The sequence below is a fragment of the Dromiciops gliroides genome, chromosome 3 (genome assembly GCF_019393635.1).
Source record: "Dromiciops gliroides isolate mDroGli1 chromosome 3, mDroGli1.pri, whole genome shotgun sequence".
Taxonomy (NCBI): Eukaryota; Metazoa; Chordata; class Mammalia; order Microbiotheria; family Microbiotheriidae; genus Dromiciops; species Dromiciops gliroides.
Window position 1 is genome coordinate 410,780,538 of NC_057863.1, and position 16,674 is coordinate 410,797,211.

At 36.4% G+C, this 16,674-nt stretch overlaps 1 protein-coding gene across 2 annotated transcripts in view; it reads right to left on the reverse strand.

Moving 5' to 3' along the window:
* Positions 1 to 16,674, reverse strand: part of SLC39A10 (solute carrier family 39 member 10) — a 154,209-nt gene that overhangs the window by 14,837 nt on the left and 122,698 nt on the right. For both annotated transcript variants that reach the window (XM_043992178.1, XM_043992177.1), the window contains 2 exons: positions 3,015 to 3,184; positions 500 to 712 (listed from right to left, as the gene is read on the reverse strand). In XM_043992178.1, coding sequence (XP_043848113.1) covers positions 500 to 712; positions 3,015 to 3,184 — 383 coding nt within the window. The remainder of the gene's footprint in view (positions 1 to 499; positions 713 to 3,014; positions 3,185 to 16,674) is intronic.

Genomic DNA, 16,674 nt, shown 5'->3' on the forward strand with positions numbered 1-16,674 from the left:
CCTAACCCATTTAAACCAATTAGATAATTATGCAATACAAATGGATTTTGAGCTGAAATGCATAAAAGTATGAAGTGAAGAGCATTTCACTATTTTTACTTAACAGTGAATGAATTCCCAATGTAAATAAGACTGTTTAATAAAAACATTAACCAAGAGAGGGATTAAAGACATAACAAAACAATAACAACGGAAAAAACAAAAACAAAAGAGGAAGATTTTCTTGTTCTACACTGCTTTGGGTTTTTTATTAGAACATACTATAGGGGGCAGTTAGGTGGCGCAGTGGATAGAGCACTGGCCTTGGATTCAGGAGGACCTGAGTTCAAATCCAGTCTCTGACAGTTGACACTTAACTAGCTGTGTGACTCTGGGCAAGTCACTTAACCCTGACTGCCTCACCCCCAAAAAAAAGAAAGAAAAAGAAAAGAAAATACTAGGATGATAATATCCTTTTAGTTTTACATATCAAAATAAAAATAAGAAAACAGATACATACCCTTTGTTGTTTGTAATGCTTAAACATCCTTATACAGTGTTCAATGATGAATAGCAGATAAATGCCTCCCAGAGCTACAAGTCCTTTCAATACTGCATCATACTCTTCCAAAAATTCTGGATTTTTTGTTTCATGTCCATGAGGATGCCTGTGCCCATGTCCGTGTCCATGTCCATGTCCATGCTGATGACTGTGGTCATGGCCCCCTTGTGACTATTTATAAGGATGACATATTTTAAAAGTAAAACATTATCTCCATTAAACAGACATGTTTTCAATTTCCAAGTTTTGTCTTTCAGTGTAGGGTGGAATTCCTGAAGGACACTGGTTTAGGACTTGGAACTTTTCCAGAGTTTTTTTCATATATACTATCTCATTTGAAGATAAGTACAGTCTCCTCAATTTGCCTTAATGAAGTATCAAAAAAACCATTATGTGTAGGTAGGTATTTAACAAACATACTTCATGGTAATTCAACAATGAGATAGAGTAGATATTAAGAGAACACAATCGGGGCAGCTAGGTAGCACAGTGGATATAGCACCGGCCCTGGAGTCAGGAGTACCTGAGTTCAAATCCGGCCTCAGACACTTAACACTTACTAGCTGTGTGACTCTGGGCAAGTCACTTAACCCCAATTGCCTCACTAAAAAACAAGAAAAAAAAAAGAGAGAGAGAGAGAACACAATCATCAGCTACTATACTGGTTAACACAGGTTAAAAGACAACAGTACCTAGTCATCCAAATTAGACGATCAGATAATCTGTTCTTATGCCAAGCAGCTAATTGTGCCAAAAACTGCAAAAGCGATCAACATGACATAGGATTACTTCATAAAATTTGCACTAGATATGTTCTTCATAGGCAAATTAAAATCACTTATCAATTTAATTGTTGCACATTTATATGAGTGAAAGTCAGCTACTTTAACTTTCAGTCAATGATTAAATTTTAAAATTGGATAAAAATCAACAATATCCTTATCATCTCTAGTGCTCAGAAGTGAGGAATTTCTATTCCCAATGACTTGTGACCCTCTCACTATGGGAGAAAGCCACAAGTCTCCGGTACTTGCAAGTGTTAAACAAAACATAGGCACTAAGCTTATAAGTATTTTAGCAAACACCTTCAGAAGCAAAAACTGATGGATTGGAAAGAGTCATGTCTATATACTAAAAGATGTGCCCGATTGATTTAGAAACATTAAAACATAAAGAAGTGTATAGGGGCAGCTAGGTGGCGCAGTGTATAAAGCACCGGCCCTGGATTCGGATTCAGGAGCACCAGGAGACCTCAGACACTTGACACTAGCTGTGTGACCCTGGGCGAGTCACTTAACCCTCATTGCCCTGCCAAAAAAACCAAAAACAAACATATATATCACATCTATGAAGACTACTATCACAGTGCTCAGAAGTATCTACTTCTAAGCTCTTAAATTATGCCAGACCAAGGGGATAAAGGGATTGGGAAATCCCTCCTCACCTCTGATTCTTAGAATCCCTCCCTACCTTCCATGTCCAATTCAAATGCCATCTTCTATGCGAAGCCTTTCCTGCTCTCCCCAGTTGTTACTGTTCTCTCTTCTCAAATCAGCCAATATTTACTTATATGTTTAAATGTCATATCCCTCTAGTAAAAAATAAGATCTTCCAGGGTAGAGATTGTTTTAGTTTTGTCTCTGTATCCCTTGGGCCCATGAGGGTTAAAATTTATTAAACAGAATTCTAGAAACCTACTGTAAAAAATATAGAGATCCTAAAAATCTGAAATTAATAAGCTACCTTTTGGTTCTTTTTATGAAAAATAAAATATCCCCATCAAAATGAAGGATTGTTTAACTTTAAAAATAAATGAGTAAAATTTTAAATAGCTTTGAAAGAAGCAACATAAATGCAATCAACTTTATTCCCATATGGTCAAGGTACAGAACATTATGAATGTTGACATTTCTCTATTGACACAATAAATCAAACCATCAATTTTAAAAATAGAACAATTGAATTATGTGAAACATATGTTTTGTTTACTAAAGTTTAAAAAAACTTGATGGCATCATTAAGGTAGTTAGTTGCTGGAGAAGACACACTGCTACAAAGGAAAGAATGGACTTTGACTCACAAGACTTGCCTTTAAACCCTAGCTCTACCAATGACATTGGCAAAGTTATTAATATCTCTTGGCATCAGTTTTTTCATTTGTAAAATAAGGAATTGGGCTGTTTAGTCTCTAAAGGCCCTTCTCCAAATGCATAACACACTATAAATTACCTGAGTAAAACTTCAACTCTCCTAATTTTCGACTTCAGAAAGTATTAAACAGGTTATTGTGATTTTGAAAGCAAAAGGCATTTAATCTGGTTAATCTCTTACTTGGATTCATCAAGAGCTTTAAAAACATTGCTTTTTAAGCTGTGTTCCAGTATCAGCAAAACACAATAATCAAATTATTTTAAGGAGCTTTTATAGTTTAAGATACTCAATTTTAAAAATTTTACAGTTTTTTCATTCTTACATGTGGAAGTAGATGAAGAAGTGCATCTCCACTCATTGTTCCCACCGCCAGTGCAACCAGGAATGTAAGGAGGAATTTGAAGCATCCTTGGTTAATTATGGGAACCAAGATCACACCGAGCAATGATAGTAGGCTAATAACCGTGATAGAAATGAGACCACAAATCCAAGCTATAAGAAGAAAAAATATATGCAAGTCAAGGATTTAAAGATAAGTAAGCATCAGTAAATTTACCTTATGTGTAATCAATGAAGCTTCATCGGTTGATAGATTTGTAAGTGATCTTCTAGTTTTTCACTGCAAATAAGAATGGTGCTCACAATATTCCCAACAGGTAATCATCCAGTTTCTGCTGAATACCTTCCATGATGTGAGTTGTCACTCACCTTCTTAAAGGGCAACCCATTGCATTTTCAGAGACCATTCCAATTATTTGGAAGACTTTTCTTATAATGGACCAACATTTGCTTACCTAAAGCTCCTGCCCCTCAGTTCTGATTCTTTTCAAAGGAGCTAAGCAGAATAAATCTAATTCCTCTTCTATATAGAAACACTTCAAATTGAAAGCAACAATTACATCTTGCTCCATTCCTCACTCCCCTCCCCAATCTACTACCCTCTCAAATAAAGACCTTCAGTTTCTTCAAGTATTCCTTCTATGCTAAGGTTTTAAGCCCCTCCACCATCTTGGCTGCCCTTTTATGGAGGACACAATTCAATCTTAGTGTCACTCTTCAAGTATAAAACACCCCACCTAGAACCAAGCCAAGAAACTTATTCTAGACATTATACTCTTCTTAATGTCACCTAAGACCATGTAAGCTTTTTCTAGCAACCGCAAGATATATCTCTGACTTACAGTGAACTTGGAGTCAACCAAAAGCCCTAAGTCAGAGGTTCTCTTTTTTGGTACTTGTCTTCCTTACTTTAAATAAATCTTCCTCTACACTTCTTTCAATGGAAGGAAACAAATTCTATAGTTTCCAATGTATTTGGCACATAAAGTTAATTAATTTTTCATGAAGAAAATTTTATTCATCAAATATTCTGACTATCATAAAATTGCTAAATGTTCATCAGAGTCAAGTAAGACTCAATTCTATTTGTTGTCAACCAAATTTTTTATAGCTATGAAAGAGATAATTGAATATCATGTTCAACCTCCAATTTGCTTCTTGTTTTGAATTTCATTGAGAATGGGACCGAGAATCTTAATTCAAAGGTAAGCTGTTATAAACAAAACTAAAGTTTTATGAGCATATTTTGTAAGAATGATGTATGATTCTCTAAGGATACACCAAAATCTTCAATTTAATTTTTTAATCAATTAAGTCAATGAAAAATTTCTGTTTAATGCAGAGATCAATTAGCTTACCTTTCATCAGACTGTTGCCAATTTTTTCTAGCTCAACATGAGAATGATTTCCTATCCACACCTCATTCATCTGGCTTTGGTAAGTAGGAATTATGCCACCAACTCTCTCACATTTTTTCAGATATGCTACAACTTTCCCAGCCTACCACATCTCCTCATTGTTCTTACTACAATTCACAAATTTCTTTCAGTAATGTTATTTTTGGAGTATTCCAATAAGGTAAATTATTTACCAAATATACCTCTTGACAAGCTTCTCATGCCCCCCCCCACAAAGATGGGTACCCCAAATTGAGAACCTCAACCTTAGTCTTTTTCACATGCAGTGATGCATCACCACATCCTGTGTGAAGGGAGTTAGTTCTTAAAACCTATATGTATACTCTTTTTGTGGTGGCAAAGAATTGGAAATTGAGGGGATGCCCATCAATTGGGGAATGGCTGAACAAGTTGTGGTATATGAATGTAATAGAATACTATTGTGCTGTAAGAAATGATGAGCAGATGGATTTCAAAAAATAAAAAATAAAACTTGGAAAGACTTACATGAATTGATACTGAATGAAATGAGCAGAACCAAGAGAACATTGTACACAGTATCAAAAACACTGTGTGATGATCAGTTGTGATAGACTTAACTCTTCTCAGGAATACAATGATCCAAGACAATGCCAAAAGACTCATGGTGGAAAATGTTCTTCACATTCAGAAAAAAGAACTATGAAGTCTGAATGCCGATTGAAGCATACTATTTTCACTTTTGTTGTTGCTCTTTTGGTATTCTTTATTGCATTTTTTCCCTTTTTTTCTGATTCTTCTCTTACAACATGACTAATGTGGAAATATGTTTAACATGACTATAATGAATAACCTACAGAAGATTGCTTGCTGGCTTCAGGAGGGGGGAGGGAAGGAAGGGTGGGATAAAAAATTGGAACTTAAAAACTATCTTTACATGTAACTGGGGGAAAAAGTTTTTTCTTAAATAAAATAAAAAAAAAAAAACAGAACCCTATGCATAACCCTTGACATTTATCCCTGTTACGTTCTGTCTCATTAGATATGAGTGGACATGATAGCCTTAGGCCTTTGGGGATCCAGGCAATCACCCAATATAAATGATTCATCCTTTTTAGTTTTGGGTCACCCACAGGTTTGATGCGAATTGTTTCCTTCTGTTAAGGGCTAAAATTCTAGCTAAACTGTCTAAAATATCTAATGAGTGGTCGCCAATAAATTATAAGCTTTAGCAAGAGTTAGACTTTTAAGCATTTATTAAGGAGAATAAGAGTTTGGTAAAGAGAGAAGAAAAGGCCTAGATTCCTATCTATTAAAGGGAGGGCACATTTCTAGCTCCGCTCTCCACCAGCGTCCTCAGTAAAGAGAGTCAGCGTGAGTGCCAGTCTCTTCCTTCCTCCTCCCACTAGCCCGCATCACTTCCTGATGCCAAAGAAAAGACTCCTGGTCTTGCCCTCAAAGACCTTCGCTTCATGGGCGGAACTCTTCTACAGTAAGTCTCCAGTAGGTGGCGTCATTCCAATCATTACACTTCCAAGCCATTGATAAAATAATGTATAGGTCTGGGCCAAAGAGGGAAGTCTACCCCCTGCTACCAAAGACATCTCTCCAGGGTGACATAAATTGATTAATGAACATCTTTTGGTCAAAGTCATTTAACTGGTTATTAAATCTAACCAACAGAATCCACATCTCTTCATCTTATTCACAAGGATATGACAGACTTGGATGCTGAAATCTTAGTATAGTAAATCCACAACATTTCTCTAATCTATTAAGTATTCCTATCCAAAAAAGTAATAAAAATTATTGTAATTCCATGCTTTTAAATTAAAATTCAGAAAATTATTTATAAATGTAGACAAAATTACTCCATGAAAAAGACCGTCTATAAAGAGGATTGAAGTTAAACAAATTTTAAAGCAAAGCTTTATATGCCATAATTAAATACTAAGTATCAAAACAAAACTTAAGTATATAACCCACCACCCCAATTTCTAAAGGCTTAACTCCTGCAATACAACTATTTAATTCAGAAAAAATTTCATTAATTTCTCCAGTGAGGGCTGAAGACAATTACTTATGGCATAGGAATTCTTTAAAAACTTGTAGAAAATGTAAGATACCTTTTTTTTCAGATCAGCATGCAATATATACCTGAGGAAGATTATGGATAGCTTTATTATTGGTAGCTTCACTGAGTATGACTTTCTGTAAGTGCAAGTTTGTCCTTCCATTATAGCTAAGCTAGTTCCTGACTATTTTTTTAAATTCCCTGGTTCCATTCCAGTCCTTTATGCAATCATCTACTTCCCCCTCAAACATGATATTTACTGGCTCAAAATAAATGAAAAAACTAAGTTCACAGTATGTCCTGATAAAGAACAAAGTGTGAATTCTGGTCAAATTTTCCAGTAAAAGTCTCAAGTAGGGGCAGCTAGGTGGCGCAGTGGATAGAGTATCGGCCCTGGAGTCAGGAGTACCTGAGTTCAAATCCGGCCTCAGACACTTAATACTTACTAGCTGTGTGACCCTGAGCAAGTCACTTAACCCCAATTGCCTCACCAAAAAAAAAAAAAGTCTAAAGTAGATGCCAGATTGGACATAGTTATAACATAGTAGTTGTGATAGTCTAGTGTTTTATTTGAACATATAAATTACTACTTTACATTAGCTGATGGAAATTAAATAGACTTGTCATCACTTACAAAAAATTTTTTTTGCTTACTTCAATACGTTCACAAAAAACCACTCCACTGAAGAATAACATTTTATAAAGGTTCTAATCTAAGATGCTATTCACTAATAAAAATCTAACATTTTTGTGAATCCACAAAAGGAATTTCTACTAATCCTGTGATAAGAACAAAGGAAAAATTATACCTGCCCATCATGAGCAAAATAGAAAATTTTCAAAGAGACCAAGACTCAGGCTTACTCTCCCTCTTCAATGGAGAACTGCAATGGAATCACAAGATAAAAATAATTAAACTATCTTCGATTCCTTAACTTTTTAAGTTAGAAAACTAAGGATTTAGTATTAGTGTAACTAATTGAGTTGCTATGTCTAAATAGCAACTAAATCAATTTAAAATAGGGGAGGGAGATGAAAAATGGAATAGAAAATGGAATAAGCATTTATTAAGTAACTACTAGGTTAAGCACTTTACAAATCATATTTTATTTGATTGTCATAACAAAACCCTGTGAGGTGCCATTATTATCCCCATTTTACAAATGAGGAAACTGACTTGCCCAGGCTCAAACAGCTAGGGAATGTCTGAGGTTGGATTTGAAATCAGGTGTTGGGACTCCAGGTCCAGAGCTCTATGAACTTCACCACCTAGCTGCCACAAGAATCTATTAATTAACCTATAACACCAGATTTCAACCTGGACTGCACTATTTATCACCCAGACAGACAATCTAAACTACTACCTTACTGGCTCAACACCAGAAACAGATTAACAAGTTATGGTTAAGTTACACCCTGGAACAACTCAGCATGCCTGCTCCCCTTAAAGATCAGCTCTACCCGGGAAAGTAAATGATTTGGTCATGCATAGAAACCAAGTTATCTAAGTTAAACTGATTACTTCTCGAATTCAACTATCAGAGTCCTAAGAAGCAGCTGTCTGCACTGCCCCTTTTGGCTAACACAGATATTGACCAAGCTTCAGTTCCCATAATTGTATAAATTACACAGTTATTAGAATGTCCAGATACTTCCAGAACATTATAGGAAACTTATAAAGTAAAGTTAGTTCATTATAGATATATTCACTCTGCAAAGCTGTCTATTAGAAGCATCACCAGCACAAATGAAACATACATATGCAGAACCTGTTATAAACGGGTTTGATTTACAAAGGAATAGGTGCCAAGGCAGGAAATGTTCAGTAGCAGCAGTCTTTACTGACTAAGCAGGGGGTATGTGCCTATTCCCAGTTCACTATTTAAAAAACAACAACACACCAACACTACCCACAAGTCCCCAAACATGTTTAGTGTTATGACTGAGGCTTGACTCATCTTTGCTTGGCAATCAATCCATCCATCAGTCTTCATTTTGGTTAAACAGATAAGGGCTTTCTATTCCTAATTTACAAATGGGAGCATAAGAGTTTGTCCCTTTAGTTTTGTGCCTACGAGGATCAAAAAAACATTAATGATCGTTCAGTTCAGGATTTCTCCACTGAAGTCTTAAACCACAGATTTGGGTAAACAGCCACACTGAATATAGCTGAGGTAGGTTCAGAATTTGGGGAACATCTTGGTCACAGTTTAGCTTCACCAGCATAGGTTCTAGGTTTATCCTGCCAAGTTTGGGAAATCTAATATGTCCATTTCTGGGATGCCTGTAACACTTTAGAGAGGTGTCTTTTCTGAAGAACAGTGACTCTGGCACAGAGAGAGAAACTATGGCCAAACTACTGAGGGCTTAGAAACAACCATAGCAATTTAGGGTTTACAAAGTATTTTACACATTGTTGCATTTGATCCTTACAACAAGCCGATGAGGTAAATTTTATTATTACTTATGGATAAGAAAACAAAAGTTAAGAGAGGTTAAGTAGGGAGCGGCTAGGTGGCACAATGGATAAAGCACCGGCCCTGGATTCAGGAGTACCTGAGTTCAAATCCAGGCTCAGACACTTGACACTTACTAGCTGTGTGACCCTGAGCAAGTCACTTAACCCCCATTGCCCTGCCAAAAAGAGAGAGAGAGAGAGAGAGAGAGAGAGGTTAAGTGACTTGCCCAAGGTCACAATGGTAATGTAGGGACCATTAATTCTTTACAGTAATATGTGCCTGAGGCAGTATTTGAACTCAAATCTTCCAAGTCCAACACTCAATCTACCACAATATGCCACCAAGTTACCACTAAGTTATATACTCTAGAACAGAGGTGGCCCAACCAGATTAAAATGTAACTGGGAAATGTTTAACAATAAAAACATAATATAACATAGGTAATGTCAATGTATGGTTTTCTAAGTGAATATGTCACTCACAGTGATCTGTTTTTACTTGAATTTAATACCACTGTTCTAGGATATCTAGCAAAAATCTCTGGAACCCCAAAATAACAACCGAATGCACCTCTATCAGTCGTTGGGAATATGGACATTCTGGGGAATTCTAGATTGTTGCAGAAGTGTTGAAGAATGTTGACTACTGGGAACAGGGTATGAACTACACAACTGAGTAGTTCTAAGGGGCAACATGGGGATCATAACTACATCTGTAGATAGCACATGTAGACAAGTTCGTTTCTCCAACAGTTGCCCTGTAAATTTAAAAGACAACTTTACCTCTCTAGAAATTAAAAACCCAGGCAACCAGTCAATGTGTGGCATAAGCTTTCAACGCAACACCCTCCTACCCCCCAACAAAAAAATGAAAAACCAGTTAGCACACATAGTTGTAACACTTAGTCAGCATAGAGTCCAGTAGGGTCTATCTATCTACACACCAATACCAGTATGTGACTGAGTGCCACAAGGTGTCATAGAATGGTTTGGATAAATATACGGTTAAAATTTAAGCTAGAAGAATTTAATAACAGCAAGAAGTTGATAAACAGGGGTTATGGCTCATGTGGCTTACCAGAGCAAATCACAAGATAAGTGAAAACTTGACCTTTTAGCTCAAGGGAACTTCTAGTACACATTATTCACTTAAAGAGGGCAGGATTTTAGCTGCAATCTGGGTCTTGATAATCCCATGACTGTGGTGAGGTGTTCCCTTTGCTGTGATCACTGGGTCAGGGAGAATGGCTGCAATATATATTTAAGCTTTTTCCTACCTAAAATCCTAGAGGACCAGGAGAATAGTTTGGCCCTGGATTTATGAAATTTGGGAGGTGTGGTGTCCAGGTCATGCAGTCCCAAGCTGCCAGTAGGGCCTAATTCCTTTAGTCTTCATTGGAGTAAAGGCTGAGGAGCAGGTAAGGAGGTCATGTTTGGGAAGACGACCACACCAGATTTCAATGGTACAAAAGAATGCAGGCACAAGAGAAGCAGGGCTCTGTGGTTCCAAGGGAGCACCCTCTTTCTACATACAACCTGAATGGTTCTAGTTCTGTGATGAAATTCTCTCTCAGTTACTCACTGTAGAAGAAAGATAGCAAGTCAAAAGACAAAGGATGTCTTTGAGTTAAAAAACAGTTATTTCTTAACTTGCCTTTTCTTTGCTGCCCCAAACCAAACTCTAAACATATTTAAAGAAGGGGGGGGGGGAGAGGAGAGGGGAAGACGAAACCATCTTTGAAAACTAAGACATCCAGGATTCCATACATCTCCTAAAAGTAAAAATAAGACATAATCTTTACTAATAAGAGAAAAAAAGGACAGATATAAATAAAAACCACAAATCAATCATAATGTCATAGATTTAAAATCAACTGGGATCTTAGAGGCCCTTCATCACAAAGTCCTTCATTATTCAAAGGAGGAACTGAGATCCAGAGTGATTCAGTGACATGAGCACTTAAACAGAAGATCCAGGAATTGAACCCAGATCTTCTGACCCAAATCTAGCATTCTTTCCACTATATTACAATGACTTTTTAACCATAGGACATATAAAGTACATATCTGTGTAAACAAAGCACTGGTCATAATTTCCACATTTTGCCTTTTGTAGACTAGCTTTGCCCAAATATGTAGAGCCCTTGGAATTAATATATAGTCATGCCAAATCAACTATTATTCTCTTCTAATTCTTTACTTGTGTATGTCAGCAATTAAAACATTTTTGTGGGGCAGCTAGATGGCGCAGTGGATAGAGTGCCGGCCCTGGATTCAGGAGGACCTGAGTTCAAATCCAGCCTCAGACACTTAACACTTATGAGCTGTGTGACCCTGGACAAGTCACTTAACCCCAATTGCCTCACAAAGTAAATAAATAAATAATTGAGAAGCGATCCATACAAAATAGCAAACACGCTAAAAACAAACAAACAAACAAAAAATTTTTGTTCAGGTGTGTCAGTCATATCCAACTCTCTGTGACCCTATTTGGGGTTTTCTTGGGAAAGACAGTGGGGTGGGTTGCCATTTCTTTTTCCAGCTTATTTTACAGATGAGGAAACTCAGGCAAACAGGGTTAAGTGGCTTGCTCAAGGTCACACAGATAGTTAAGTGTCTAAATTAAAACATTTAGGTTTCCCTAAAACTAGTTCTTTTGTTAAACAAGACATAAGCTTTTAAAATCTATTCAAAACAACATGGCCAATCAAATTTATGTAACTAGATTGATTTGCTTTGTTAAATATCACATTTAAATCTTATAGGGCAAAGTGATATTAATTTCTTTTCATCATTTTTCATAGGAGTACACTGCAATCTTTCCAATATGAGCAAAGTTATTGCCCTTTCTAAGAATCTGGAAATGCATTCCTTCCTAAACTTGATTTTAAAATCTGTGTCAACAAAATAACTGTGCAGAATTCTAAATTACTGAATCATAACAATGTGGAAAAAATATCAATAGCTTGATATGGGTTTAACTTCAAAATTTTAAGAACATGAACAATTCATACAACATAATTTTCTATTACAATTTGAAATATCAACATGTGTTTAACCCAGAGTTCAATGATGTTTAGTACTTAATAAAAACAAATAGCTGATATCTTACGTAACATTTTGCCATAGTTACTAAATTTCTAGAAGAACTTACAAAAAAGGAAAGTAAATTTGTTTCCCATTCAAAAAAACCCGAACATTGTATCTCTATACATGAATGTTGCTATAGTCAATGATATTCCCTTTTCAATATTTTTTAAAATTCAATAGGATATATTTAAGCTGGGGGTCAGCAGACAAGGAGGGTTTCTTTTTAAAAACAGATTAAAGTTTAAGAATTCACGTGAGACCATGGAATCATTGGAATATTAGAGATCAACAGGACCTAATTCAACCTCCTCAGCTTCTAGAAGTAGAAACAAAGACTCAGAGGGGTGGAAGAATTATGACTATGTATGCATATTTCTCAGTCCAAACTTCCCATCTTGGGGGGGGTGGTCATTCTTCTGCTATTCAAGTCTAGTTTATGGCAAGTTCCACACATGCACATTTCATTTGTGGATCTATTAAATAACTGCTTATACTTATAATCAACTGACACTTTCTACTTTGCAAAATACACCTAAAAGTGAATTAACTCAACAATTAGATCTTGCTTTACACAGTTCCTAATGCTTGCCATTATACTCTACTGCTTCCTTTAGGATAATCTTCCATTCTCTGAAATATGGAGTAGGGGATGAGGGGGGAGACCAAACCCATAAAAGTCCCACCTCTTAGAACCAGAGAGCAAAGTAGAGAGAAAATCCACCAGTTACTTCCAGGAAAAAAAAAAATGAAAACTCCCAGGAAAATCAGAGCCAAAATCTAGAATTTCCAGGTCAAAGAAAAAATACAGCAAGTTTCCCGAAAGAATTCAAGTACCAAGGAAACACAATCAAGTTTAGACGCAATTTAGCAGCCACCACTATACTATAAAGAAACAGCTAATTTCAAATATGATATTCTAGAAGGCAAAGGATATGGATTTACAGCCAAGAATAACTTACCCAGCAAATGGAATATAATGCTACAGAGGGGAAAAATGGACCTTTAATGATATAGAAGAATTCCAAGAATTTTTGATGAAAAGACCCAAGCTGTGTTGAACTTCTAAGTTGAAACAAAAAAATATTAACAAGGTGATCGTGAATGAACAATGATAAGGGACAAGGATAAACTGCTTACATTCAAATATGGAGAAATGATACCTGTGTGATACTGGCATTGGAGGTCAAAGAGAGTATAATTAAACTAGGCCTGGGAATGGTTTTGTTATGTCTTAATGATATTTAGAGAGGAATGGAAAGAGAGATGATAAATAAACCATGGAGGAAGGGAAAGGACATTTTGGAGAAATTATCTCAAATAATCAGGGTGTACAAGTAGACATGTATACAAATAGAGAAGAGGCAGGAGTGGAGGAATGGGAGAACCGCGGATGTTTTAACTTTGCTCTCATCTGAAATGGTTAATGGAAGGATGAATACACATGCCTACACATAGAGCTGGGTATAGAAATACAGTTCACTCTACGTGGAAATAGAAGGGAGAGGAGAGAAGGAAGGAGTGGAAGTAAAGGGAGGCTAGATTAAGGGAGGGAATGTTATTCAGGTTTTTCAGTAGTGTCTCACTCTTCCTATGATCCCATTTGGGGTTTTCTTGGTAGAGATACTGAAGTGGTTTGCCATTTCCTTCTCCAATTCATTTTACAGATGAGGAAACTTAGGCAAACAGGGTTAAGTGACTTGCCCAGGGTCACACAGCTAAGAAGTGTCTGAGGGCTGATTTAAACTCAGAAGATGAGTCTTCCTTTCTCCAAGTCCAGCACTCTATCCACCTACTGGCTCAACAAACTCCACAAAATATCTATTGTTCTTTTTGAGGTGGCAAAGAATGGTAATCTGAGGGGGGTACTCATCAATTGGGGAATGGATAAACAATTTAAGGTAAACAAATGTGATGGAATGCTATTGCATTTTAAGAAATGATTAAGGAGGTGAATTCCAAGAAACCTGGGAAGACTATTAGGAACTGATCAAACTGAACAGAACCAGGAAAACAAACAATTTATACAAGGACAGCAAAATCATAAAGACAAAAAACTTTGAAAGAATTAGAAATTCATCAGTGTAATGACCAATCGAGATTCCCAAGCATTAATGACATGCTACCCACCTCCTGATAGTGAAATGAAGGATTAATGAGATATTTTTTTGGATGTGGCCAATGTGAAAATGTGTTTTGATTAACTATGTATGTTTGTAACAGGTTTGGTTTTACTTTATTTTTGAGTGGGGGGAATATTGAGCTGGGAGGGCGAAAAGGCAGATTTTTGCTTGAGTGAAAACAATAATGTTTAAAAAAAGAAAAAAAGAAAAGATTTGGCAACTGAACAGATATGGGAATAGGGAGAGGGGGAAGGTGCAAGTGAGCTAGAAGGGACCTTTACTATAGTCCCATCTTTTATTTTGTAGCTAGAAAAAAATGGAGGCCTAGAGCAGGTCAGATAGGTTAAGTAACAGCTAGAATCCAAGTTCTAACTTCCGTTCTACCTATCTAAATGTTTTACCATGTGAAAATGTCATAGAATGACTTTAGAAGAAATTTCTGTTGATAAATTAATTTAGGCAAATTAATGATCTTAAAACAAATAAAAAATATCCAAAATCCTTCAACCCCTTTTTGTTACATTTCATGTAATGAAGAAATGTGGAAGTTAAGATTTTGAAGCTAAATAAGGGGTTATAAATGGTCTCATTTATGCCCAGCTTCAGTTGGCAGTCAGAAAAAGTGACAGATGTGGAGACAGTGGCTATGGCAACTATTTGAGCCATCTATAAAACTGAAGCGGTCTTTATAGAATACCAGAACAACCAGTCAATTAAATGGTTTGGGGCAGCTGAGGGGTGGGGGGAGACTCCAGTTTCATTTGTGGCAAAATGATTCCTTCAAAGAGCAGCTCATTTTATTTTTAAATCTTTTCATTTAGTTGCCTTGCCTCTATGAGGTAAACAATAAAAACTGCCTAATTTTATCTTGTCTAACATTCAAAATTGCTGTTAAATACACATTAGGTAGAGAGAACATTTTAAGTATTATGTTTGTTAAAAAAGTAAGAGTCAATTCCTAAGTCTCTCATTGGTAATTTTCTTTACAGATAAGTAATCCATCAGTTGGGATTAATCAACTGCTTCATGGAGTTATAGGAGATCAAATCTTAGCCTTTTATTATCAAATGAATTACTGTATTGCTTAATACTACTACTACTAATAGTAATATCATCTAGCATTCACACAGCACTTTGCAAAACACTTTACAAATATTATCTCATTTCATCTTCAAGACAATCCTGGTATTATCTTCCTCATTTTATAGATATGGAAACTGAACCCAAGGTAGGTTGTAACTTGCACTTGGTCACATACTAATTGGTACCTGAGGCTGGATCTGAACTTGAACATCTCAGACTTCAGGTCAAATGTTCTATTCACTATATTACCTAACAGCTTTAGTGTAGTCAGTACATGAGAAAATTCAAGTTAATAGAGGTTGTGACTTGCAGGTAATCACATGTAATGTCAGAAGTGGGATTTGAATTCAGGTCTTCCTGACTCAAGTTCACTATGCTTGCTGCCCCCTGGAGTGTGCAGCTTCAATTAGGTGATAGGAAGTATTCTCTGATAAATGAAAAAAACAAGTGGCTGTGGTATGCTAAGTGCTGAATAGGAACTGAATGAGATAAAAGGATGTAAGACAATTCCTATTGTTTGTGTGAATGTGTGTTCGATTTGGGGTGGGGTTTTTTTTTTTTTTGGAAGCAATAGGGGTTAAATGATTTGCCCAGTAGCTAGTGTCTGAGGCTGAATTTGAACTCACGTCCTCCTGACTCCAGAGCCAGTGCTCTTATCCATTGTGTCACCTAGCTACCCTTACACTTTGTAAGATAAAGACAACAAGCTCATTTTTCCCAAAAGTGACACTGGCTATAGGCAATAAATTATCTGTAGTTTTTGTCATTTTAAAAAATACTAGTAAGGTTGCAATTAATTGTCCCTGCGGATCTAGTTGTGCCTCAGGAAAGCATTTAATAAATGTTTTCTGTTGACCAACTCACTTTTTAAAAGAAGATCATTTTTACATAAAGGAAAATAAGTAATGCCTCTACTAGATGTCACTTTTTAAAATTAGAAAGTGCTGGGGCAGCTAGATGGCGCAGTGGTTAAAGCGTTGGCCCTGGATTCAGAAGGACCTGAGTTCAAATCCAGCCTCAGACACTTGACACTTACTAGCTGTGTGACCCTGGGCAAGTCACTTAACCCCCATTGCTCCACAAAAAAACAAAACAAACAAAAAAAAAATTAGAAAGTGCCTATGCATTTAGATTTTTTTTTTTGGTGAGGCAATGAGGGTTAAGTGACTTGCCCAGGGTCACACAGCTAGTAAAGTGTCAAATGTCTGAGGTTGGATTTGAATGCAGGTCTTCCTGAACCCAGGGCCAGTGCTTTATCCACTGTGCCACCTAGCTGCCCCCTGCATTTAGATTTTAAGGTAATGAATTTATATAGGTTAACAGTCTATCTAAAAACATAAGAGTATATTGTCTTGAGTAAATTATGTGTAAATATGCATATTTAATATATCTTCTAAATGAACCCTGAGGGTCTTCCCCTCCCAGACTGATTCTTTTGAGTA